This window comes from Podarcis cretensis, assembly GCF_951804945.1.
Source record: "Podarcis cretensis genome assembly, chromosome: 17".
In the NCBI taxonomy this organism is placed as follows: domain Eukaryota; kingdom Metazoa; phylum Chordata; class Lepidosauria; order Squamata; family Lacertidae; genus Podarcis; species Podarcis cretensis.
The window spans coordinates 31,322,352-31,350,254 of NC_137187.1; the positions used below are offsets into that span (position 1 = coordinate 31,322,352).

General features: G+C 42.4%; 1 protein-coding gene across 2 annotated transcripts in view; it reads left to right on the forward strand.

Annotated features, from left to right (window-relative positions):
- Positions 1-24,574, forward strand: part of LOC307206213 (ovostatin-like) — a 57,688-nt gene extending 33,114 nt beyond the window's left edge. The window contains exons 22-36 of one of the 2 annotated variants that reach the window (XM_079959133.1): positions 1,700-1,751; positions 2,570-2,653; positions 4,070-4,246; positions 5,600-5,681; positions 7,585-7,741; positions 9,965-10,039; positions 17,737-17,902; positions 18,847-19,067; positions 19,235-19,450; positions 19,563-19,687; positions 21,355-21,445; positions 22,419-22,481; positions 22,576-22,678; positions 23,323-23,393; positions 24,385-24,574. In XM_079959133.1, the coding sequence (XP_079815259.1) occupies positions 1,700-1,751; positions 2,570-2,653; positions 4,070-4,246; positions 5,600-5,681; positions 7,585-7,741; positions 9,965-10,039; positions 17,737-17,902; positions 18,847-19,067; positions 19,235-19,450; positions 19,563-19,687; positions 21,355-21,445; positions 22,419-22,481; positions 22,576-22,678; positions 23,323-23,375 (1,665 nt within the window). In that variant the 3' untranslated portion in view covers positions 23,376-23,393; positions 24,385-24,574. The remainder of the gene's footprint in view (positions 1-1,699; positions 1,752-2,569; positions 2,654-4,069; positions 4,247-5,599; positions 5,682-7,584; positions 7,742-9,964; positions 10,040-17,736; positions 17,903-18,846; positions 19,068-19,234; positions 19,451-19,562; positions 19,688-21,354; positions 21,446-22,418; positions 22,482-22,575; positions 22,679-23,322; positions 23,394-24,384) is intronic. The other variant, XM_079959134.1, reaches the window with a different exon arrangement.
- The last annotated feature ends 3,329 nt before the right edge of the window (positions 24,575-27,903 follow it).

Here is a 27,903-nt window from a genome sequence, read left to right on the forward strand (position 1 = left end):
TCTCTATGCCTGTGTTCTCATTCCCTCTCAGTGAAGGAACATTGCTGACATCCCCCATCCATCATCATCATCATCGTCATCATAAGGGGACGCAGGTGGCGCTGTGGTCTAAACCACTGAGCCTCTTGGGCTTGCCGATCAGAAGATCAGCAGTTCGAATCCCCGTGACGGAGTGAGCTCCCGTTGCTCTGTCCCAGCTCCTGCCAACCTAGCAGTTCAAAAGCACGCCACTGCAAGTAGATAAATAGGTACTACTGTGGCAGGAAGGTAAACGGTGTTTCCATGCGCTCTGGCTTCCATCACGGTGTTCTGTTACGCCAGAAGTGGTTTAGTGCTGCTGGCCACATGACCCAGAAAGCTGTCTGTGGACAAACGCCGGCTCCCTCGGCCTGAAAGCGAGATGAGCGCCGCAAGCCCATCAGTCGCCTTTGACTAGACTTAACCGTCCAGGGGTCCTTTTTTACCTCATCATCATCATTTCATTAGTATGCCGCCTTTCCACGGTTAAAACAATGCTCAAGGCAGCTCACAATATGAAAAGATTTACATAATTGCAAACAGAGCAAAGTAGTCATAGAAATCAGTAAAACACATCAAAAACTACATAACCAAACTGAACAATTTGCACATAAAAACACAGATACAAAAAATTAAAATCAATAACAACAAAAACTCCTGATTAAACATTTCCCAAAATACCCCAGTCCTTGCTGGGCAGCAGCAGCAGTTCTTATGAAGCCTGTCAGACCCCACCCTGGGCCAGGTGGAGAGAGGCAGGAACAGGGCCTTCAGGTTCCCAGCAAGTCCAGGGGAGCTACAGTGATTTGGATGCTGAGAGGATGTCTCTGCCCCACCACACCAGCTGATACTGGTGGTAAAAGGTAAAGGGACCCCTGACCATTAGGTCCAGTCGTGGCCGACTCTGGGGTTGCGGCGCTCATCTCGCTTTATATGCTGAGGGAGCCAGCGTACAGCTTCTGGGTCATGTAGCCAGCATGACTAACCCACTTCTGGTGAACCAGAGCAGCACACGGAAATGCCATTTACCTTCCCGCCAGAGCGGTACCTATTTATCTACTTGCACTTTGACGTGCTTTCAAACTGCTAGGTTGCCAGGAGCAGGGACCGAGCAACGTGAGCTCACCCCGTTGCGGGGATTTGAACTGCCGACCTTCTGATCAGCAAGTCCTAGGCTCTGTGGTTTAACCCACAGCGCCACCCGCGTCCCGATACTGGTGGTATATGAGCACAAATGCAGCTATGGAGAGGAACAGGTCCTTACAAGGGGTCGCCCAGTGTGTGCATAGGTTTGGCATGATGCATTGTGGAAGCCTAGAAGGAAAGCAGAAGCTAGCTGACAGTCCCGAATGAGGAGGAATAGATAGCAAATTGTTCCTCCACTGGTATGGATTAATTGAGACCTGCAATCTGGACGGTCTTCAAATGAAGCACATGAGAACTTTGCAGGCAGCTAATGGATGCTCTGTATTATTCTGGCTTCTGTTGCTATCTAATTGCAAGCTTTATGTTCTTTTAAACTGTGGGGGGTATTCTTTCCATATTTGTTCATTATTACGTTGGGCATTTTTGAGTTTTTATATGCCCTGAGATCCTTGGGTGGTGTAGAAAATGAATGGATGGATGGATGGATGGATATGCATTCTGTATTTTTCATCTTACCGTTTCCTCTGTCATCCAGGCTGAAGGCATCAAGAAGGAGGTGACCCAGAGCTCTCTGATCTGCGTAAAAGGTATGCACTACATGCATAGAATGAAAATTCAACATTTCCATAATTGTTTTTAGACTTTGACATCCATTTATTTGGTTTTACTTCGGCAGGTGTAAAATACAGAATTGCACCAGCTGCCAAACATGTTTGTTATAGTTGAATTTTCTGTTACATTGTTGGCTGCCTTAAATATATATATTATTTTTTTAAAAGGCAGAACAGAAATACTATAAATAAAAATATCCAATATTCATACCATTAATTCTTAGCTTCAATTACTGTTTGAGAATAATAACCTGACCCACAGCAATCCTGAGCCTTAAATAGCATTGTATCCAATGCAATGCATTTAAAGCACTTTAACAGTCATTATTATTTTATTGAGTTTCTATATCGCCCTATACCTGCAGGTCTCAGGGTGGTTCACAGGATAAAATCACAATATAAAAACACAAAATACACAATCAAAATAAAAACAAGAACAACCCAAGAACTTTGGCTTCTCCCAAGGAGTCCTGGGAACTGTAGTTTAAGGGTGCTGGCCTCAAAGAGCTAGAATTCCCAGCATCCTTAACAAACGACTGTTTCCAGGATTCTCCATGACTGTTGAAGTGGTATAAGAATGTTTTAAATGTATAGTGTAGATTAGACCTAAATACTGAAGTCAAATATTTGCTGCCTATCCAATTATAACTGGTGGGTAAATTAATTTCAGCTCCATTACCACCATTTGCCAGTTTCTTCACTTAAAAGCTAAGACAATGGCTCCCGTGCTATATGAAGAATGTTGAAAGAGGACCCACATCCAGTCCCCATTATTTATTGCTGTAAATCCTTAGGTACACCAGTCTCTGAAACAATAACCTTGAACTTGCCTTCAAATCTGGTGATTGGATCAGAAAAAGCTTCACTTTATGTCCTTGGTAAGTTCTCAGAATGTTATCATACTTGAAATCTTTCTTTCCTGTTTGCGCCTTGTGTAAGATTGTTGTGACATTTCATATTTATGTAAAAAAATTTCTGGTATGGCATTGCTCCATCAGTATACAGTTCTACCTTGGTTGTCGAACGGAATCTGTTCCGGAAGTCCATTCAACTTCCAAAAACATTCAACAACCAAGGTGCGGCTTCTGATTGGCTGCAGGAGCTTCCTGCACTCAATTGGAAGCCGTGTAAGCCACGTTGGACATTTGGGTTCCAAAGAACGTTCGCAAACCAGAACACTCACTTCCGGGTTTGCGGCGTTCGGGAGCCAAAACAGACGAGTACCAAGGCATTTGACAACCAAGGTACGACTGTAATTGTGAGGTGTCTCCCGTAAGTCATTGCTTGTTCTGATACAAAGCAGTCTTCAGCACTCCTGAGTGTGCAGAGAAAAGCAAAAGTTGCCGCTCATTCTCCCTTGCCATTCTAACATCAAACCTCCTACCCAACACTCACGTACCAATTTCCTTCTTTACTCTGTGCTTAGCCTGGAGTTGTATATTTATAATGAAGCAGGAATTAATTACAGTGGTGCCTCGCAAGACGAAATTAATCCGTTCCGTGAGGCTCTTCGTCTAGCGGTTTTTTCGTCTTGCGAAGCAAGGCCATTGACAGCTTAGTGGATTAGCGCTATTAGCGGTTTAGCGGCTTTTGGCGGATCAGCTGATAAGCGGCTTAGGGCTTAGGAAAAGGGGGGGAAGGGGGAAAAACCCCGCAGGAACTCGCAAGACATTTTCGTCTTGCGAAGCAAGCCCATAGGGAAATTTGTTTTGCGAAGCGCCTCCAAAACGGAAAACCCTTTCGTCTATCGGGTTTTCCATCTAGCGAGGCGTTCGTCTTGCGGGGCACCACTGTACAGACATGATAGTTGGCTGGGGTAAAGATTTGGACCCCATTTTGGTGCTTCAGAAAAGAGCCATGTTTATCCTGTAGCCCTTGGGAGACCATGATTTGGCTCACGAATATGGTAGGGATTCCTTCCCCTAATGATTATGCCTTTTTAAACTGTGACAGAATTGGATTAAAATTGCAGATATTCTAGGTGGGATAGAACTAGAGGGGATTTGCTCTGTGCGCTGTGAGTCTGCGGACAATCATTTTATTATGAAAACAGCATTCATTGTAGAGGTAACTATCAGGGTGCCAACATAAATAAAATATTGGAGATCTGCCCCACATAATCATTCACAATATGCAGCTCATGCATACCATTTGAATGGGAATGCCCATCAACTTTTGGGGGACTCAGCCCCCTCAACTATTTTATGGGGTGGGGCTGAAGGGACCTTGGCCCTTAGGAGTTTGTTTCTATGTGACATGCAGTGCATAAATGCCCATGTTCTTTTGCTCCCAAGGTGACATTTTGGGCACAGCCATGAAGAACGCTGAAAATCTTCTCCCAATGCCCTATGGTTGTGCGGAACAGAATATAGCCATGTTCTTGTCCCATTTATATATTTTCTTCTACCTGACTGATACAAAGCAGTTGACAGAAGAAAAAAAATCCAGGATCATTCGAAATTTAAATGCTGGTGAGTACTTTCAAAACTGACAACGTGGATATTTGTGATGGCATCTGCCAAGTCTCTCTTTCGTTTCAATGGCTGCAATGTAGGCAGCCATACATGTTTAGGCACATGAAGGTATAGCACAAGCACACTTGTGGCAAGGTAAAAAGATTCTGGGAGTTAATCTATAATGAACTTAAAATGATATTTAAGTATACTTTTCCTAAAAGACCAGAGGCATTTTTGCTAGTTCTGGTGGGAGAAGAAATTAAAATAAAAGATCAAAACTTGTTCATGTATGCCAAAAGCCGCTGCAAGAACTTTACTGGCTCAAAGATGGAAAACACAAGATTTACCAACCATCCAGGAGTGGCAGGTAAAGATGATAGATTTTGTGGAACTTGCCAAATTGACAGGAAGGATCTGGGACCAAGAGGACCAGAGATACAATAACAATTGGAATAAATTTATTGAATATATAAAGGAGAACAACAAAAATATTAAGACACTAGCAGGACTAGAATAACACCTCCAATGTAAAACAGTAGACTTATGACAATAATATACGCAAAAAGTATGTGATGTATATACCAGCGGTCGGGAGGGAGGGAAGTCAGCCCTCGGCAGAGTCAAAGGGATTATAATGTGACAATAAGGATTGCTGGAAAAAGAATTACATGTTGAAAACAATAAAAAAATTATTTGGGAAAAAAAGAAGGTATAGCACAAGCACAAAGAGGGCACTGGCATGTTCTGCCAGCTTGTGCACATTTCATGCACACCTTTTGCATAAAATACATGCTTTCCCATGCATTTGCCAGTACAATATGCATTTTGTATGCGTATTTCATATACGATTTGCACATTATGTTGCAAAATCTAGAGTGCATCAACCCAGTCAGATTGGAGGGGTACAAATAAATCATCATCACCATCATCTCATGGGGAGCTGCGTAACAATTTGCTGGCAAGTTTGGGGCACATCAAGTCAGTGCACTGTGGAAAGCAGACTGAATAGATTCCCCCCCTAAAATACAGCATTAAAACTTTCCTTCCTGGTGAAGGAGAAATAAAACCAATTTAGCAGCTCAGATTATAGAATAAAACAAAACTCAAACATTGAGCCCAGGGGTTTTTGTTTGCTTTCACAGGCATGGGTGAATAGAAAGTTTTCCACCTGACACATAATTAAATACATAAGGCACCAGGCAAGCCTATTCCAAGGGAGGCAAGCTTATCCCAAGGGAGCCTATTCCATAGCCGGGGTGCCACCACTGAGAAGGCCAACTCTGCTCTTGCCATCTTCCTCACTTGAAATGTATTTGACAGTTAAAGCACCTGAAAAAATTGGTTTGCTGTATTTTTCTTCCACTTCAGGATACCAGAGGCAGATGCCATTCAGACGCCCTGATGGTTCCTTCAGTACTTTTGGTAGCAGGGAGGCAGAAGGAAACCTTTGGTAAGACCTGTGAAGTTGCTTTAAGGCCTTGAGCGGAAACAAGATGGCGGTGCACTGTTCCTTCAGACGTGTGGCTGATGGGCTTCCAGGACCAAATGTCTGAGGAAGGCACTGGGTTCCAACCTGGGAGCACTTGGGAAGATGAGTTCCTTCCTTCTGCTCCCACTGATACAAGCATCATAGGTTTGTCCTGCTAGATCAGAACAAGAGTCCATTCAATCCAGCTTCAACAGTTGGCCAGCCATTTCAAGTGGGAAGCTCATGAACACTGCATGAAGTACTAGCCCCCCCCCCCCTGTTTGCCCTCAGCAAGTGCTGGCTCTAATCCACGGTTTCCCAAACTTGGCCCTCCAGCTGCTTTTGGACTACAATTCCCACCATCCTTGACCGCTCAGTCCTGCTAGCTAGGGATGATGGGAGTTGTAGTCCAAAAACAGCCGAGACCCAAGTTTGGGAAACTCTGTTCTAATCCATTTGGGTCCATTAGACTTTGGCTGGCTGTTGTTGTTGTTGTTGTTGTTTGAATTTATACAGGTGAAACTCGAAAAATTAGAATATCGTGGAAAAGTTCACAGTAATTGTGATGATTATGGCGTACAGCTGATGAAAACCCTAAATTAGCAATCTCAGAAAATTAGAATATTAAATGAAATCAGCAAAACAAGGATTGCAAATAGAGCAATACTGGAACTCTGAGAAGTAGAAGCATGCATATGTACTCAGTACTTGGTTTGGGCCCCTTTTGCATCAATTACTGCAAATAACAAATAAAGGCTTGGCATATCTCACTTTGCATGTCATGAGTCTATCTCATATATTAGTTTCACCTTTTAAGTTGAATTACTGAAATAAACGAAGTTGTCCACGATATTCTAATTTTTCAAGTTTCACCTGTATATCCACCTATATCCATGGGTCTCAGGGCAGTTCACAGAATAATATCCATTGACTGATCTATTATCTGTGACTGCTTAATCTAGGGGTCGGCAAACTAAGGCCCACCGGGCTCGTTAATCCAGCCCGTGAACCTTGCGGACCCTGCCGCCCGCTCGATCAGTCCCCGCGCTAAACCAGCACAGCGCAGAGGCCTCACCGCGCAGGGACTGACTTCCGCAACGCTGGCGTGGCTTCGGAAGGGCTGCAGGAAGCTCCTGCAGGCAATCCAAAGCCACGAACGCCTCTGGGCAACGCCACTTCCTTCCCACTGAGGTGGCCGCGTATGGCCAAGAGTCAAGCGGGAGGAAGCGGTGGCAGCGGGGAGGCTACCTCTGCCACCCAGGCCAGCAGCATGGGCTTTGCGCCACACAGACCCCTGGCTGAGGCAGAGGACGATGACATCACTGCCAAAGACGAAGCAGTATCTGCAGCTGTGGCGTGAGTGGCGGCGGGGGGGGGTCCTTTCGGGAGAGGGTGGGTTCAGGCCCCCACCAGGTCTGAGGGACAGTGGACCGGCCCCCTCCTGAAAAGGTTTGCTGACCCCTGGCTTAATCCTTTAAAAAACACAAAACAAACTCTGCTACCAGGGGTGACAACCGGAATAAAATATTGTAAGCCTTACCATGCATAATTGATCACATGATGCTGTTCACGGGCACAATTTGAATGGCAATGCCCATCAACTGGGGGGCTCCGCCCCCTCAAATATTTTAATGGGGGGTGAAGACCCCTCAGCCCCTAGGAGTTGGCTTCTATGTCTGCTATAAATCGGGAACGATCCTTTCCCATCCTTCCGTTGAGTTTTTCATCAGCGCCTCGCCTGGGTTTATCCTGCTTCCCTAATTCCAGATGGATACAGTCCCTTATGCATATTGAAGCATTGGAAGTGGTTGCTCTGGTCTCGACTTCTTCCTGCTTTGCCAAGTGCTGTTCACATCCCAGGCCCCTCTGCTCTTTGTCCTTGCAGGCTCACCACCTTAGTCTACAAAGCATTTGGACAGAGCTCACCTGCTATATTTGTAGATGAAATCATCCTGAATCAAGCACTCCTCTGGATTTCAAGCAAACAGGGGCCAGATGGCTGCTTCAAGTCGGATGGGAAAATCTACAACCAAGCCTTAGAGGTGGGAATGGATTAATCGCTTTCCCATGGGAAGTTATTTATACACAAAAGTATAAATGGAAATTGTTTGTGTGTTACAGGTTCCACCCCTGTTGAGGGATGTGAGTTTTAATACGATGGACAAACCCTCCTTGCCCCCAATTTCCTGAAAATATGGGGGGGGGGCAAAGTATACTTTCTCATTGGGGAGGGGAGAAAATTGTTGGAATTTTGTGGGAGGGGTTGTCACTTACCTTACAGTGTGTTTCCTGGATGTGCAGCCATTAGGGAGCTCTGTAGAGAGCTCTGTGCTGCTCTGAGTTGCATGGGTCTTTTCTCACTTGAAGAAACAAGGGAATAAATAGAAATAGAATAAATAGAAAACTCTTGACCACCTTGTAAGGTTATGTGAGATACGTGGCAGCCCCTTCTAAAAAAAAAATCAAATAAATCTATTATCTCTACCCAATGAACTTTTGGGAGGGTTTGTTTGGCGCTCACTCACCCAATGAATGGGAAAAAGAAATGTTCAGCACAGCTCTACTTTTATCTGAAGATTGCAGGACCAGGCATCAAACTTTCCATACCTCAACCCATATAAATAAGGGACTAATAAGGGTGGTTTGGGGTCAAAACAAGCCACAACTTTATTGAATACCTATGAAAGAGGTTTGGCTTGGGCATGGGGCAATCTAAATACTTCCGGCCTGCCCACCGGAGGTGACGCGTGGTCAATCCAGGCAGGGGTTCCTAAGACTTACATCAAATAGGGTGACCACCGTCTGAGAGAGTGCCTTTGGCCCTGGCCCCCCTGGGCACACAGACATGGCCACTCCCCTCCACCCGGATCCCTTTAATGGGATACCCCAGCGTTTGGAGGGGCAGGCAGGGACTACAACCTCCCCTCCCCTCCCCTGCGCCAATGCCCAACCAGTTGTGACGATTGCCCGGTGGGCAAATTCCTACCTGGACCCATACAGAACAGCGACCACCATAGCCACATCAAAGACATTGACTAGCAGCTTAAACTATGAGTGGGTGGACGGGGAAACCCGGCAAAAGAACAAACAGGCAGTGCCCAGGTATGGGCTGCTTAAATGGCCAGGGGGCAGCTCTGAGGGAAGCCCACCATCGGCTCTGCCCCCTGGCACAGCCCAGGTCCCAGCCTGTATCCCCATTTGCCAAAGCAGGGTGAAGGCTAGGATCTGGTTTCTGATAGGTGGAGGGGCTTATGCCCCTTCTGCCTATCAGGAAGGGCACTGCAGTTTGAATTCCTCCATTGGGGCCCCAGCGAAGCCTCCTCCGTCCTGCAACGCTGTGGCACCAAAAGTGGTGAGCGGACTTGCAGACCAGATTCATACAAGTAGAAACAGTGCAAGCCTATGCATAGCTGTCTGGAAGAATTAAATCCCACTGATGAGGACTCATCGACATTTCCACTTGTGCCATACCTAAAAAGCACAGGTCCAAGCTGTTTTCCCCTTGCCCTGCTCGTTTCCAAGGGAAAACTCGCTCTTTAGCAATAGATCGGAACGAATGGCAATCCAAGAGTGCTGAAGAGAAAGCAGCAGGACAATAGGAAGTGTGGAGAAGCCCTTAGTTTAAAGCTATTAAGTCTCAAGTATGTATACTTACAGGGTGTAAGTATGTGGGTTAAACCACAGGGCCTAGGACTTGCCGATCAGTGGTTCAAATCTCCGCGATGGGGTGAGCTCCCGTTCCTCGGTCCCTGCTCCTGCCAACCTAGCAGTTCAAAAGCACGAAGTGCAAGTAGATAAATAGGTACTGCTCCGACGGGAAGGTAAACGGCATTTCTGTGCTATGCTCTGGTTCGCCAGAAGCGGCTTAGTCATGCTGGCCACATGACCCGGAAGCTATATGCCGGTTCCCTCGGCCAATAAAGTGAGATGAGCGCTGCAACCCCAGAGTTGGCCACGACTGGACCTAATGGTCACGGGTCCCTTTACCTTTATATATTTGTATCTTGATTTTCTACAAGAAAACCATATCCAAAATAAGGGCCTAAAGGAAATAATTGAAATACATAAAATAACAGAACAGTTGGTTACGACTGGACCTAATGGTCCTTTACCTTTATCTTTATGTATACTTAGGACTGCAGGTTGAATTTCATTTCCAGGGATTGTTGCAGACAAGCAAAATTAAAAGTCCAACAAAATTTCTCTAGGGAGGGGACTTTATGCTATTGCACCCCTGTTTTAACTGATTTTTCCTTTGCAAATAGGATGGAGCGGATCAAAACACCATACTCACGGCCTATATTACTTCATCTCTACTGGAGAGCAACCTCAAGAGCTCGGTACTGATTTACTATTACTCTAGTTTTCATAGATATTTCTCAGGCAATTCCTTTAAGATGTGTTAAAATGCCACGCTTGCATTTCAGTTTCCATACTCTTTCATCTTATTTAACGCCACCGGGAAATCAGCATCAAGTCAATATAGAATCTCAGCCAACTCCAAGGAGATGTAACAAACCTTTCTTCTCGACCTTCCCTTATTATCTGAATTAACTATAACACAATGTAAAGATTGATTTTGACGCATCTGCGTCATAGCCATGTTGTCCAACAACTCTTCCTGTGTTGCTCCTATTTCTTTAACTTCTAATCTAATCCTGTCCATCTCTTTCCTACTGTCTTTCGTGTCCTTTTGAACCCTTTTCACTGAATCCTCCAAAACCTTAGCTTTTACCGAGAGATCCTTAACTTTCCCTTTCAGTTCCCCTACCACTTCCTCCAATTTTTTGTCTAGAGTATCTTGTACCTCCATCAATTTTCTCTCAATATACTGTTCATTATTTTTAAATTCTTTTCTTATTTCGGCCATCAAGCTGTCATAATCTCTAATATCTCTTGCCTCCTTCCCCTCTTCTTGTTTTGAAGGCCTCCTTTCCGCTGGTGTTGCCACCCCCTTCTTAGAACCGTTCGGCATTTGTATATTTAAGTTTAGTTCTTCCTAGTATACTGTATAATATAATATACTATGTGGGTAAGATATAGAGGTAACAAGGTTAACAAGGTTAACGTCTCTCAGATATTGCAACAAGAGACCAAAATTGACTAAATTGGTACAGCACAAAAATTAACCCTTAATTAAGATCAGATATTAATAATACAGTTTTAACTGTACCTAAATTCAGACACGTATTTAAATCCTCAGAGTCTTATAATTAAATGTAGTAAACACCTGAACCTCCAGAAACGCTTCCAGATTCAGGGGGTTCTCAAACTCATAAGCAAGGTCCTGCGAAAACGTATTCTTTAACTTTGCATCCCGGGGTGTATGTCTCTTTAAATCCCGAAGAATCAAGAGAATCACAGCTGTCTCTGAAGCTCAAAAACGTATCCGGTTGGGGATGAAGAAGGCGGGTCCCCTTTAACTCACTCAATATGGCAGTCCTTTCACAGTCTCACCATCTTTAAACAAACTTTAAACAAACTTTAAACACAGTCTCACAGTCCCTGTCTTTAAACACAGAGCGCTGTTAAGGCACCTATATTCCACACTCCGTTTAAGTCCCAATTCTCCCCAATCCTGAGGTTTAAAAGCAAAAGTCCTCCACCGAAACCCGTGCTGGTTAAAGCGCTCTCCGTCCCGATGAAACAGAAAAGTCTTTTTCCCCTCTCCCTAGTCGATATAGTAGTTCAACTGTTACCTTGCCTCTGACACTTTATACTTTGTGTCTGAGGTCTTTCCACCACCCACTCACTGGCAGCTTGTTTCCTCTTTTCCTCTTTTGTTTCCTCTCTGCCAGCGTCTTGCTATACTTTCTTTTCACCTTACCGCCAGGAATGGACTCCTCCTCCTTTTCACCAATTATTTCTTCTCCGCTGGGTTCTTATCAAAACGTTCCTTTAATCTTATCTAAGTAATTTCCAGTATTTCTTTATCCCCACTGCTTTTTCCACAGTGATTTATAGCTACTTCCCAGCTTCTCCGCTGTTGTTGGAGGTCCGCCGCTTTCCCTCGGAGTTTGAGGCTTCACAGCATGGAGTCTGTTGCCTCCCCTTTACACTGCAGCTCCAGCCTTGTTAAACGCCGGCAACACAGGCGAGCACAGGCAGCGTCGCAGGGTACCTTGTCCCGCAGGATTCCCTCCTGTGGTTTCAGGGTTCACGTAGCCTTCGCGACCCCTCTAAATCTCCATGCTGTTTGAGACTCCCCCAGAGGAGTTATCTCACACTCCTTTTCAGCGGCCGCGGCGTCCCGGAAGTCCTGGTACTAATCTAACCTAAAACTAATCTAACCTGGTACTAATCTAACCTAAAACTTAGAGGAATACCAGAGGATTTAAATGAGAATATTAGAGTTAAAGTGGTGAAAGAGCTGGCAATATGGCTAGATAGAAAAGAAGAAGAGATAAACCATTGCTTGGTAAACATATTTCGAATAAGAACAAAATCGGCCAAGGCCAGAGGGAAAAAATTGCCAGGAGATGTAATAGCCATGTTTAACTCATTGGAGATAAGAAACGAAATTTTGAAACAGAACTATGTCAAAAGGTTATATATTGAAGAAAACCCAATTATTATTTACAAAGAGATTCCTTCGAGATTTCTTCGAAGGAGGGACCCATATAAAAAATTAACAAATCAACTGAAGAAAAATGGGATCTTGTATAGATGGGAGTTTCCGGAAGGTATTTCATTCTATTTCAAAGAAAAAAAGTTTAAACTGTCCACTATCTCAGAACTTCAAAAATTTGCAAGGAGATACGAGAAGGACCTGGGGAAAATGATGGGGGAGGAGGAGGTAGAGAACCAGCAAGGAGAAGAAAAAGGAGGGAGTGAAGAAGAAGAAAGAGAGGAGAGCTCAATAGGAGAAAGAGAAGAACTAGAGGAAGGAGACAAAGAACACTAAATTGTACATAGGTTTAATAAGTTAATTAAATAGTATATAACAGATGGCATTAAAAATACTAAACTGGAATGTGAATGGACTGAACAATAAAAATAAAAGGAATCAGATTACTCACATATTACTGAAAAAGAACTGTGACTTAATATGTCTCCAAGAGACGCACATAATAAATAAGCATAAGAGATTACTAAGCAATAAGAAATTGGGAATAGATTTTGTGACATCAGATAGAGTGAAGAAAAGAGGGGTGGTAATATACATAAAGGAAAAATATGATCCACAATTATTATACAAAGATGACCAAGGGAGAGTAGTCATTGTTCAAATGGTGTTTCAGGGAGAAAAAATAATTGTTGTGGGAATATATGCCCCAAATGATAAAAAATCAGCCTTTTATTTGGAATTAGGAGACAAATTGATGGAATGGATGGACCAAAAAATGATATTGATGGGTGACTTTAACGGGGTGGTGTCCCCAAACCTAGATAAGTCAACAAAAAAACAGGAGAAGAAGGAAGGTAAATTACCGAGATCCTTCTTTGATATGGTAAAAAATCTGGGACTGATTGATGCGTGGAGACTTAAAAACCCCACTACAAAACAATATACTTTCTTCTCAAACCCAAATCAGAGTTGGGGGAGAATAGACAGCATTTGGATTTCGAAGGAACTAACTCAAAATCTAACTAAATCGGAAATTCTTCCAAGAACTATATCTGATCATAATGCAGTCTCCATTGAGCTAAAAGGTAGAGATATCCGAACGGTTAGATGGAGGATGAATGAATTTTTATTTAATGATCAGAAGATTGTAAATAAGGCAATAGAGACAATAGAAGACTATTTTAAATGGAATTTAAATGGGGAAATTGCTATAGAGACTGTGTGGGACGCAGGAAAGGCAGTTATGAGGGGCTTCTTAATACAGAAAAATAGTCAAGTAAGAAAAGAAAAAGAGACAAAGAAGGAACAGATCCTAACACAGATTATGGAAAATGAAAGAAAGTTGACTATCAACCCCAATGAGGAGATCGCAAAACAGAATATAAAGATATTACAAGCTAAATTTTCTACAATAATCGACCAAGAGGTAGAATGGAAAATTAAAATGATGAATCAGAGAACGTTTGAGTCAGCAAATAAGATAGGAAAATACCTGGCGTGGCAAATAAGAGAAAGAAGAAAACAAAATACGATTAGTAGGATAAGGGAAGGAGAAAGGATTGTGGAAGAGCCAAAAGAGATAAGAAAGATATTTCAAAAATATTACAAGGATTTATATAAAAGAGGAAAGGAAACAAAGCAAGAAATAGACCACTTTTTACAAGTGCATCACCTAAAACGAATTTCAAAAGAAGAAAATGAGATATTAGACCAGTCAATTACTCAAGAAGAGATAAAAAAGGCTATTAAAAGGATGAAAAGTGGGAAAGTCCCAGGGCCAGATGGCCTTTCGGCCAAATATTATAAAACATTAAGTAACCAAATATCCCCAGTGCTAGGAGAAGTGATGAATAATATATTAAAGGAAGGAAGGATCCCGAACACCTGGAAGGAAGCATATATTACTTTGATTCCTAAAAAAGATGCAGATACTCTGGAAGTGAAAAACTATAGGCCAATTTCATTATTAAATAATGATTATAAACTATTCACAGATATAATGGCAGAAAGACTAAAAAAGGTTTTGAACAACAAAATACATAAAGATCAAACGGGTTTCCTTCCAGGGAGGCAATTAAGGGAAAATGTAAGGAATCTGATAGATATTATTGAATATTTGGATATGAGTATAGACAGACAAGCGGCCTTGGTATTTATAGACGCTGAAAAGGCGTTTGATAACATCTCATGGGAGTTCTTGAAGAAAAGTCTGGAAACGATGGGAATGGGAGAGAAATTTAGAAGAGGGATAGAAGCAATATACAAGGAACAGAAGGCAAAATTGGTAATAAACAACACCACAACAGAATATTTTGGTATATATAAAGGAACTAGACAGGGTTGCCCCCTGTCCCCTTTACTGTTTATAACGGTACTAGAAATACTGAATGAGAGACTGAGGGGGGCAACAGAAATAAAAGGAGTGCAGGTAGGAAAGAGGGAATATAAAATCAAGGCCTTCGCAGATGACATCGTACTAACTTTAGAAGACCCAAAAAAGAGTGTAAAAGAAGCTTTACTAAAGATTGACGAATTTGGAGCCGTGGCAGGACTTAAGATAAATAAAAATAAAACCAAAATGTTGGTTAAAAATTTAACAAAGGAAGAAATAATAGATTTAGAGAGAAGGACGGAAATTGCAGTAGTTAAGAAAGTGAAGTATCTTGGGATATGGGTCACAGCTAAGAACATAAATTTATATAAGGATAACTATGATGTCACCTGGAGGAGTATAAAGAAAGACATGGAATTTTGGGGGAGGATGAAACTCTCCTTTTTGGGGAGGATAGCTGTTGTTAAAATGAATATTCTGCCTAGAATGCTATTTCTATTCCAGACCATCCCCATACTTAAAGACCTAAAACAATGTAAAGAGTGGCAGAGAGTCTTGGCAAAGTATATCTGGCAGGGGAAAAGGCCACGGATAAAAATGAAAATTTTGATAGATAAAAAAGAAAGAGGGGGCTTTTCTCTCCCAGATCTAAGTCTATACTACGAAGCGGCCTGTATACTTTGGTTAAAAGATTGGATAAAACTGGAGAATAGAGATCTACTGGATTTAGAAGGCTTTAATAATTGGTACGGATGGCATTCGTACCTTTGGTATGGGAAAGTGAAGGTCCACAAGAGCTTTCTAAATCATATTTTTAGAGGACCTTTATACCAATCATGGGAAAGGAATAAAAATCTCCTTGAAAGAAAGACCCCATGGTGGATCTCACCAATTGAGGCTTTAACGGTGAAGAAAACAAACATGGAGGAAAAAAACGCCACCTATGAGGAAATGTTAAGAAAAACAGACCAAGGGCCAAGACTTAGACCTTATGAAGAGATAAAAAATCTATTCACTGGGTGGTTGCAATACCACCAGGTGAATGACTTGCTAAAAGAGGACAAGAAGAAGTTGGGTTTTGATGACAAAAAATCAAAATTCAATGTAGAAGTAATAGAAGGTAAAAACAAAACCCTATCTAGAATCTATGACATACTTTTAGAGTGGTATACAAAGGACGAGGAGGTGAAGGAGGCAATGATTAAATGGGCAATTGACTTTGGTTATAATATCGATTTTGAAAGGTGGCTGGAAGTGTGGAATTGTAATATAAAGTTTACAGCATGTATGTCTCTGAGAGAAAATGTTTGGAAGATGCTATATAGGTGGTACCACACCCCTGTGAAGTTGGCCAAAATGTATAGACTAAAAGATAAGAAATGCTGGAAATGTGGGGAGGTGGAGGGTGACCTATATCATCTATGGTGGACATGCAAAAAGGTGAAAGGCTTTTGGGAATCGGTTTACAATGAGCTTAAAAGAATATTTAAATACACTTTTCCCAAAAGACCCGAAGCCTTTTTGCTGGGAATGACGGGTAAAGATATTAAGAAAGAAGATAGAACGATATTCCTCTATGCCACCACAGCAGCGAGAATTTTATTGGCACAATATTGGAAAGTGGAAACTATCCCCAATATAAATGATTGGCAAATTAAAATGATAAATTATGCTGAGCTTGATAAATTAACAGGTAAATTAAGAGACCACGATGAACAGAAATCTCTGAATAATTGGAGTAAATACTGGAACTATATTGGAATAAATGCTTAATGTGATTGGCGGGGTCAGAACAATACTACCAGCGTGTGAATTTAGGCCTATAGATTAAAAATCAAATACGTAATGGAAGCAGATATTTGATACTTACCAAAAGGATGGAAGGAAGTCCAGGAGGTGGTTTTTGCGTGTGTGGTTTTTTTTTTTTTTTTTTTAAAATCGTTTACTGTTTTGTGAAACAGCCAGATTAATCTATCTTTGTATAGTTAGAGAGAGGAAAAAGTTGGCTTGTATATCCTGACGCTTTTTTGTGTTGTTGTTTTTTTTGTTATAATTTTTTCTTTTGTATCTGTTTGTATGTTTGTTATGTGTATAACCTCAATAAAAATGTATTTGGGAAAAAAAAAAAAATAACACAATGTAAAGGGTGCTCCTTCATCCAAAGTTCTAATTAATTGCATTTTTTGCATGTCTCCTTGATCATTCTTGAGTACTTGAAGTAAATAAAGAGCACAATCCAATGGGAACAATAGAATAGGGCAATAATGACCGCTCCCCACTTAAAACGGGGGGGCGCCTTTTGCGTGGACGCATGCAGCCCTGGATCTGGAGTGGCCCCATCAGCATAGGCTTTGCCTTCCCTCAGGTGGGATACCTGGAGGTCCCCGCCTAACCCCAGTGAGTTGTCCAATCCCACCTGGGGAAAGCGTTGCCAGGGAAACCAGGCCAGGTAAGGGGAGGGATTACCTGCCCACACAATAGAGGGTGGATCTTACTTGTTAATCCTCACTTGGCTCCAGAGCTTCTCCCACCCTACCCACCCTCAGTTAATGTCTTCTTTTGCAGGTTAACTTTTCTTCATAGGTTTTGCAGGTTAACCTCTCCACAGGTATGCGGGCGCTGCTACGATAAGGTCGCTGTTAAAGGGCCGGAAAGGAATTTCCCTGCATTGGCAGGTTTCGTCTTTCCCGTAGCAAAACGTCACAACTTTGGCGGTATCAGGCCTTGGGCGGAATCCTTTAGTCCATCTTCCTCTTTGCGGCGGCGATACCAGGGTTCCCCGTTAAAGGGGTTTTTGAAGGGAGGCTTTGGCCGTACGCCGAAAGGTCGTCATTGCTCTCCCCTGCGGCGGCGTAACGGGGGCGGCTATCTCTGCTTGAACATATGTTCTCCAGAGCCGGCCCATCCCCCCCACACACACTGGATAACCCTGATGCTCCCTAGGTCCCCGGCTGGGGACTAGGGAGGGAGAACGCCCAATGCCTGAGCCAAGGTCTACCGACATTTGAAATTTAATAAAGTTGTGGCCAACAATAGAATAGGGCAATAAAACAGTAAAACAGTGAGAGCAGCTGCCTTGTCTTGCCTCAGATAATATATCCTCTTGATAATATATAGCAATCTTTCTTAAACCCTAGTATCCTGTGGTGCGGGCTGGCCTCTCCTGCTTGGATGCTGCTTCTGATGGGCGTGTTAGGAGCACATTCGAAAATGCTCTCCTGGCCCATACATATGGTTTAGCTGGCAATGCAGAAAAACAGAAACATTTCTTGGACGTCTTGATGACATCCGCTACTAGAAATGGTAAGTGGTGTACTGTTGTGATTCATGGCTTGCCTCCATGAAATTTGTCATCTGGAACTGCTTGCATGCACTTTTAGATTTCTAGCAGTGGCACCACTTGAATTTTGGTTGTTTGCTTCAGCCATGCCATGGCAGCCCACCCATTCAGGGACACTGCTTTATCTCTGAAATGTTGGAGGGTATGCAACAGGCTGTAATAATTTGGTGGTTCATATTGTGGTGGCACTGCTTTGGTGGTACCCCGAGTGTGAGCGCAACCCAACAACTTACCAAGAAATGAGCGTGCACAAAAATAAACCATGACTTTATGACAAGCAGACCTATTTAATAGGTGTCCCTATTAAAATTCATTATGTTAGTTTTGGCCCACTTCTCAAATCTGTGAAGGTCATTTTTAATCCAGATTCTGTCTTCTGCGGCATTAGCTCCCCCCACAACTTGGTGTCATCTGCAAATTTGATGAGCATCCCCTCAATTCCTTCATCCAAGTTGTTTATAAATATGCTGAACCACAACGAGCCCAGGACAGAACCCTGCAGCACCCCACTTGTCACTTTTCCCCAGGATGAGGAGCTACCATTGATGAGCACTCTTTGGGTTCAGTCAGTCAGCCAGCTACAAATCCACCTAACAGTTGCCTCATCCAGCCTACATTTTACCAGCTTCTCCACAGGAATATCATGGGGTACTTTGTCAAAAGCCTTACTGAAATCAAGATACATTACGTCCACAACTCCAGAACTGTTCAGCTGCCTGCACCTCACTTTGGCAGATTAGAAGGATAACTACTTCAAGGCAGTGATTTCTCTTGCCCTTACCTTGTGGCACATACATGAGAAAAGATTGGTTGCTGCTGATCAATATGAAAGCCAGGAAACTTGACATGGAAGTACGTTGATAACCATTGTTTCCCTATAACTTAATAGCCTCTTCTGCATCTTCAGGTGGTCTGCTGTACTGGAAAAGGGAAAAGAGGCCTAGAGTAGAAGATTTCCCTTCTTTCTACACTCGTGCATCATCTCCCGAGATTCTGATGACTAGTTATGTACTGCTGGCATGGCTTAACCGACCAAACCTATCCCAGGAGGACCTGACAGTCGGCTCACAGATGGCACGGTGGCTGGTCAGAAACCAAAATTCTTTAGGAGGCTTCTCCTCCTCTCAGGTAACTTATACATTAATTGGGGACTGTATGAAGAAGTGCCTTCTGTTGTCTGTCCTGAATTGATTGTCAAGTCAGTTTAACTGAATAACCCTGAGTTTTAGGGACATGAAAGAGGAAGGGAAACTTCTCTCTATTCACCTTCTCCATATATGTATGATTCTTTCCAGGACACTCCTATGGCTCTCCTGGCTTTATCTCGGTTTGGGAATCTGACCTTCACAAAAGATGCAGAAAATACTGTGGAGATCAGTGCTGGGGGATCTTTTAAGAAGGTTTTCCAGGTGACGAGTAGCAACAGTGTCCTGCTGCAACAGGTTGAATTGCCCAACATCCCCGGAAACTACAGTGTGGAAGTCAAAGGTTCTGGGTGTGTCTACATTCAGGTAAATGGCATCCCTAGCCCACAAGTGCCTCTGCTACTTAGTCACAGAGCTATTGTCAGTAACAAAGTAGTTGCCCCCTGTTATATGTGCTATACATTATTTTCTGTTTCAGACACCCCTGCAATACAACATCATCTTCCCTACACATGGCTCTGGATTTGCTCTCACAGTGCGGACAAAAAATGCTTCCTGCGCAAGCAACTTTCTGTCCAGATTTGATCTTGAACTGAAAGCCAGGTAATGAAAAGACTGCAGAGTTATGCCTATCCCCTGTTGTCAACTTTGCCATGCATTGCTGTATAAAGCAATATAAGGCACTTTGGTTATTCCTGGGGCCTTGCTGGGAATCCATTTGGTTTGTACAAGGAAGAATATATGAGCAGCAGATCTGCATATTATTTGCTGGGGCAGATTGGGATTGGCAGGACTGCGTTTGCCGTAGCTCTGTTGACACACGGAAGAGGTGCAGAAATCAGCATCCTAAATTTGTCCAGGTTTCGTTTAAAAACAAAAGCAAGTCTAGCTCCTCAGGTTGTGAAGATGTGCTTGATAGTACATGAGTCTTGGGAGTCAGAGGGGAGGTGCTGAAAGATATCTCCCGTGCCTGTTATAATGCCCTTTGCTCTCTGCTAATTCACATAATACTTTGGTTTTTAAAAAGGCCGAGTAAGTTATGCCAAAGAAATACATTTGAATATTTTTAGAAACTTGAATAATTCTAAAGTCACAGCAGTCATTCTTTCTTGTGGGAGAATTTGAATTAACAGGATTCAGCATTTTGTGTCTGAACCATGGAATCAAAAAATGAGGGTCAAACTACGCATTACTTTAATTGTGCAACATCTGGATATTCATTTTTAAATGTAATTGCATACTTGGTGGGGGATTATCAAGACTGCAGACAGTGAGGTAGTGTTCAACACTCTGCTCTCCAGCCTTGATTCTAAGAAAATCATCCCTACTTCTGCTATGCAGCTCAGAAAAATGTTCCCAGTGGCAGCAATTAGAGTTGTTGTTTGTTTTTTTTCTATGCTACATAACCACATGCAGGTGGCATTTTTTGTGGGATTGCAACTGGGGAGTGCAAGGTTAAACCTTCCTTCTCTACATGATGGAGTCCTGGTGACACTTCCTCCTTCATTGCCTATAATTAAAAGAATAGATAGATAGATGATAGATAGATAGATGATAGATAGATAGATATAGATAGATAGATAGATAGATAGATAGATAGATAGATGATAGATGATAGATAGATAGATAGATAGATAGATAGATAGATGATAGATGATAGATAGATAGATAGATAGATAGATAGATAGATGATAGATAGATAGATAGATAGATAGATAGATAGATAGATAGATGATAGATAGATAGATAGATGATAGAATGATAGATAGATAAATAGATAGATGATAGATAGATAGATAGATGATAGATAGATAGAGATAGATAGATGATAGATAGATAGATAGATAGATAGATAGATAGATGATAGATAGATAGATAGATAGATGACTGATAGATAGATAGATATAGATAGATAGATAGATGATAGATAGATAGATAGATAGATGATAGATAGATAGATAGATAGATAGATAGATAGATAGATAGATAGATAGATAGATAGATAGATATAGATAGATAGATAGATAGATGATAGATAGATAGATGAGAGGTAGATAGATAGATAGATAGATAGATGATAGATAGATAGATGAGAGGTAGATAGATGTCAACACAATTAAAGCAATTTGTTGTTTGGCCTTTAATGAACTATGTAAGACTGTGTGTACTATATCCTAAAAGAGCTCTTTGCAGTATCTTCTCAATTTGCTTTTGACTCAGTTTGCTCAGTCAGAATACAAAACGACACCTTTTTTTTTTCTTGTTTCAAGATACACTGGAGAGCGCAACGCATCCAATATGGCTATCATGGACATCAAAATGCTGTCTGGTTTTGTCCCTGTCTCATCATCCCTAGAGCAGGTAAGATTTAGAACAAAGTGAATGAGTCACCCTAGGAGAAAATGGCTGGATGAAGTAAAATTGTTGTTGTTTAGTCGTATCTGACTCTTTGTGACCCCATGGACCAGAGCACGCCAGGCACTCCTGTCTTCCACTGCCTCCCGCAGTTTGGTCAAACTCATGCTGGTAGCTTCAAGAACACTGTCCAACCATCTCGTCCTCTGTCGTTCCCTTCTCCTTGTGCCCTCCATCTTTCCCAACATCAGGGTCTTTTCCAGGGAGTCTTTTCTTTTCATGAGGTGGCCAACGTATTGAAGCCTCAGCTTCAGGATCTGTCCTTCCAGTGAGCACTCAGGGCTGATTTCCTTCAGAATGGAGAGGTTTGATCTTCTTGCAGTCCATGGGACTCTCAAAAGTCTCCTCCAGACCATAATTCAAAAGCATCAATTCTTCGGCGATCAGCCTTCTTGATGGTCCAGCTCTCACTTCCATAAATGCCAGGCTTAAAAAGTGTCATCGTAAATGATGTCGTAGGAAATCCATACATTACTCAGGCTAGTAATCCTCCAGCCTCGATTCATCATTTCTGAAGCTGCAGACCAACAGGCCAAAGTCTGTTACCGTTTTCCAAGGCTCGATCACTTTTCTTTTCAAACGGAAGTGGCACGGAAAATCTGCAATCTTGTTTGTTGCCCATGGCACCCACCCAAATACATAGAGCGTCTTCATGCCAGCAGCCACACTAAAGTGCAGAACTGAAAAAGGAAGCCGTGAGCCATGGGGCAGAGGCTCACAGCAAGAAGGTTTGAGATTTCTGTATGGAATTGATCCAAAAGGAAGAGCTTGCCAGGTTCAGTAATGTTTGCCAAGCCTCTGACTGTTTTTTATTATCTGATTGCTATAAATCTATCTGAACTCTTCTTATTCACTTTGTTATGATGCACCACTTCCCTGAAAGCAAAAGTATCTTTCTCTCCTTGCTTTTATTGTGCAGCTCCAGGACAAAGTGATGCGTACCGAAACCAGAAATGACCATGTCTTCTTATATCTGGAGAGTGTAAGTTTGCCTGAAGTTGCATCATTACAACAAACCTGCAAAAGATCTCCCTCTCATAAACTGTCACTGATATTTTCTGTCTTCCTGTGCTCAGGTATCATCAAAGGAGATTACCTTGACATTAACTCTAGAAGAATCCCATCCTGTGTCCAAAAGCCAACCAGCTGCAGTTCGAATGTTTGATTATTATGAAACAGGTAGGAGACTTGCTCTCACAGTTTAGGTGTATTTTGTGTATTTTGATTTCGTAGTTCCCAGAAGCCCATGTAGTTTCATCACTAGGACTGCCAAAAAATTTACTGCCTCTTCCTTCAACAAGTATCCTATTGGAAATGAGTGTCCCATGTTTGTGTTGCCATTTCAATTGTCTCTTCTAAAATTGAAGCCAGTACTCTTTTCTGAAGAGACACGGGTAGCGCTGTGGGTTAAACCACAGAGCCTAGGACTTACCGATCAGAAGGTCGGCGGTTCAAATCCCCGCAATGGGGTGAGCTCCCGTTGCTCGGTCCCTGCTTCTGCCAACCTAGCAGTTCGAAAGCATGTCAAAGTACAAGTAGATAAATAGGTACCGCTCCAGTGGGAAGGTAAACAGCATTTCCATGCGCTGCTCTGGTTCGCCAGAAGTGGCTTAGTCATGCTGGCCACATGACCCGGAAGCTGTACACCGGCTTCCTCGGCCAGTAAAGCAAGATGAGCGCCGCAACCCCAGAGTCAGCCATGACTGGACCTAATGGTCAGGCGTCCCTTTACCTTTACCTTTACTCTTCTCTGAACACCTGAAAGAGAAAATGTGGATCCATGCAACATCTAATGCTGTGCTCTCTCCTGTCCCTCCTACTAGATATAGCTGCCCATAGTGAATATAACACACCATGCCGCCAAGAATCAGCTTGAGCCCGAACAAAGAAGAAGGTAAGTCAAAGGAAGGGATGCTAGCTATGCAGGTGCTAACAGAACAAAGAAAAGCAAAACTTGCATTGATAAAGAAGAGCTATTTTGGACAGTGGTGTAGCATGGGTTGCCAGTGCCGGGGCCAGGTAGAGACGGGGGGTGAGAAACGGACAGAGTATGCATGCACATCCAACTGCCTAATGGCAGCCACATCACCCAAGAGATCACAGCCACAGAGATAAAAAAAGAAGAGTCATTCCGTTGTCTGGAGAGGTCACTTCCTGATTCTCATACAAAAGCCATTTTCAATGGAGCCCAGCAACGGAAACATGCAGCTGTATTGAAGAAGCATCGGGGGTTGAAATTTTGCACCCCTAACAATTCTGCGCCCAGGGCAACCGCCCCTGTGTCCCCCCCCCCCATGCCACTGGTGCTGGATTAGAGTTGCCTCTTCCTTTGAGGCACTCCCAGCAAGGATAATTTTATTGAGTTAGATGAATGTGTTTCCCACTATTGCTCTGAAAAATACAGTGTTTGGGGTAGCTTACAGCATATAAAACTATTCACCGTACAATAAAAGCAAAGCCAAAACATAAGGATAAGCAGACAGCGCAGTAGAGAATAAAAATTAAGGAGTACAGCTAGGTGTCATGATCCCTCTCCTTTTAAAGTCTTATGTGGTTTATTTTATTTGTATGTTTGTATCTTATGCCAGTCTGTAATAAAGTTTTTTGTTGTTGTCTTTGACTGCTGCATTTTTTCTACTATTGTGGCCTTTTTTCCCTTTTGCTAGATGTATTTTACCACTAAAATTGTGGAGTTTTTTAAATAATAAGATGGCATATAGATTGTATGAAATAAACAATTGCAACTTTTGCTATTCCCCCTTATAGAGGGTAGGAGAAATGGCTCCATGGCCCATTTAAACATGTTGACGCAGCTAAGACTTAAAATCACATTTTCAACTTACTGATTACTATGTCCATTTCTTAAATGTCAATTTTTATTTCAGCAGGAAGGTCGGAAGCTATATCCCTGTGTCTGATGTGGTTCAGAAAAATCACCATTCCAGAAAATCTGCTCAAAATATTACATTTGGTTGAAATTTTTTTGGCTGGGATCTCACTCCACATCCTTCCGACTTTCAGAACTGTATTTTGAATGTCTCGTTTGTAGAATAAAATTATTTCTAGTTGCTATAACCATTTGCAAATCTCTCTTTTGCTGTTGTGAGTTTCTTTGCTATTTGATGATTAGAGTATTTCAAATACTCCAGAAACAAAAAATTCTGGCAGAGCTGGATTGAGCCATCTAGCCAATGGAACAGGAATGAAAAGAGTTTTGTTTTGTTTTTATAAATTTTTTATTAAAGATTTTTTTATATACAAAAACAAAACAGAAAGAAAAACAAAAACAATTATCATCTTATAATAACCATATTGCGTGGACAGGCGGAGTCCCCAGATCCCGAGTGGTCCCCCCCGTCATGTGGAATAACGACTCTAGACAACGTGCTATGGGATTAAATTGGCCACAACTTTATTAAATTTCAAATGTGGGTAGACCTTGGCTCAGGCATTGGGCGTTCTCCCTCCCTAGTCCCCAGCCGGGGACCTAGGGAGCATCAGGGTTATCCAGTGTGTGTGGGGGGGATGGGCCGGCTCTGGAGAACATATGTTCAAGCAGAGATAGCCGCCCCCGTTACGCCGCCGCAGGGGAGAGCAATGACGACCTTTCGGCGTACGGCCAAAGCCTCCCTTCAAAAACCCCTTTAACGGGGAACCCTGGTATCGCCGCCGCAAAGAGGAAGATGGACTAAAGGATTCCGCCCAAGGCCTGATACCGCCAAAGTTGTGACGTTTTGCTACGGGAAAGGCGAAACCTGCCAATGCAGGGAAATTCCTTTCCGGCCCTTTAACAGCGACCTTATCGTAGCAGCGCCCGCATACCTGTGGAGAGGTTAACCTGCAAAACCTATGAAGAAAAGTTAACCTGCAAAAGAAAACATTAACTGAGGGTGGGTAGGGTGGGAGAAGCTCTGGAGCCAAGTGAGGATTAACAAGTAAGATCCACCCTCTATTGTGTGGGCAGGTAATCCCTCCCCTTACCTGGCCTGGTTTCCCTGGCAACGCTTCCCCCAGGTGGGATTGGACAACTCACTGGGGTAGGCGGGGACCTCCAGGTATCCCACCTGAGGGAAGGCAAAGCCTGTGCTGATGGGGCCACTCCAGATCCAGGGCTGCACGCGTCCACGCAAAAGGCGCCCCCCGTTTTAAGTGGGGAGCGGTCATTTTCTTCACTCTTTGGACTTCCTCACATCTCTCGCTCCTGCATTCCAAAATTATACAATTTTAATCAGCAATTTATCACCTTGTTTCTATTCTTATTCTATAGATTAGTAATGTTATGTCCCAGACTTTGAATACTTTTAGCTAAATCTTAATTACCCAATTTAAACATAATAATTATTCAAAATTTGTTTTTTTCTTTAAATTCACTTATTCTCATATTCTTTTCAACTAACTTGATGGAGCCATGTTATTTTTCAATCTCGCATCCTTCTTAGCACTCATATAATTTACAATGTTTTTGTAAATAGTCCTTGAATTTCTTCCAATCCTCCTCCACTGCTTCTTCTCCCAGGTCTCAGATTCTGCCAGTCATTTCTGCCAACTCCATGTAGTCCATCAGTTGCATCTGCCATTCTTCCAGCGTGGGCAAATCTTGAGTTTTCCAATATTTGGCGACAAGTATCCTTGCTGCTGTCGTTGCATACATAAAAAATGTTCGGTCATTCTTTAACACCCTCTGGCCAACAATACCCAAAAGGAGGGCCTCTGGTTTCTTAGGGAAGGTATACTTGAATACCTTTTTCAGCTCATTATATATCATTTCCCGGAAGGCCTTGACCCTGGGGCAAGTCCACCAGAGGTGAAAGAACGTTCCTTCAGTTTCCTTACATTTCCAGCACTTATTATCTGACAGGTGATATGTTTTTGCTAGCTTGACTGGGGTCATGTACCACCTATATATCATTTTCATAATGTTTTCTTTCAGGGCATTGCATGCCGTGAACTTCATACCGGTGGTCCATAACTTTTCCCAGTCAGCAAACATGATGTTGTACCCAATATCCTGTGCCCACTTTATCATAGCTGATTTAACCGTTTCATCCTGTGTATTCCACCTCAGCAGCAAATTATACATTCTTGAAAGTCTTAGGTTCTAGCAATTCTGTTTCCAGTTTCGATTTTTCCACCTGGAATCCTAACTTTTTATCCAATTTAAAAGCCTCTTTAATCTGGGCATAATGTAACCAATCTCACACTTTATCTTTTAGTTTCTCCAAACTCTGCAATCTCCAATTGTCTCCATCTCTTTCTAAAATTTCCCAATATTTAGGCCATTTGACCTCCATATTGAGTCTTTTCACAGCCTTAGCTTCCATAGGTGATAACCACCTTGGGGTCTTGTTTTCTAATAAGTCTTTATATTTTGTCCAGACATTAAACACTGCTTTCCTTACAATATGGTTCTTGAAATTCTTGTGAATCTTAACCTTGTCATACCACAGATATGCATGCCAACCAAAAGCATTGTTAAATACTTCCAAATCTAGAACATCAGTGTTTTCAAGAAGCAGCCAATCTTTCAGCCAGCAAAAAGCTGCTGATTCATAGTACAACCTTAAGTCTGGCAGGGCAAACCCCCCTCTTTCTTTAGCATCAGTTAATATTTTAAACTTAATTCTGGGCTTTTTGCCCTGCCAGACAAATTTAGAAATATCTCTTTGCCACCTCCCGAAACACTCCATTTTATCCACAATCTGTAAAGTCTGAAATAAAAACAGCATCCTTGGCAATACATTCATTTTTATAGCAGCAATTCGGCCCAACAAGGAAAGTTTCAATCTTGACCAACTTTCTAAATCTCTCTTAATTTCTGGAATGAAAAGAGTTTTGTGTCTATCTGTGTTGAAAAGCGTGCAGACATTTTCTTCCATACTGACATATTATTATAGAATTTCATAGTTTTTACTATGGGAGCAGATTACTCTGTCAGCACCAGCAATTCGGGTTGCCTGATTGAATGACCTTCCTTCTCTTTCCTCTGTGTATTGTGCTGGGGGTTCTCCCAGTCTCCCCAGAGTCAATTTTTTTTTGGGGGGGGCACATGGTAGGAAGATGGGGGGGTGGCATTGTATGGGCGTCTGCTGATGGGACTCATTAGCCGAATCCCACCTTGAATCTCAAACTGTATTTATAATGGCTCTCTCAGGAGTTATGTGTTCCCAGGAGAAGGCATGTATGGTGCATCTGTTATATTTATTTCATCCATGTCATAAAATCACATCCCCTCCAACATTTCTCCAATGAAAACAGGGACATCCTTTTCCACAACAACAACAATTTTATTATTTATAATCCCCCCCCCATCTGACTGGGTGGCTTCCAGCACATATAAAAGTATCATAAAACATAAAACATTAAAAACTTCCCTATACAGGGCTGCCTTGAAGTGTCTTCTAAAA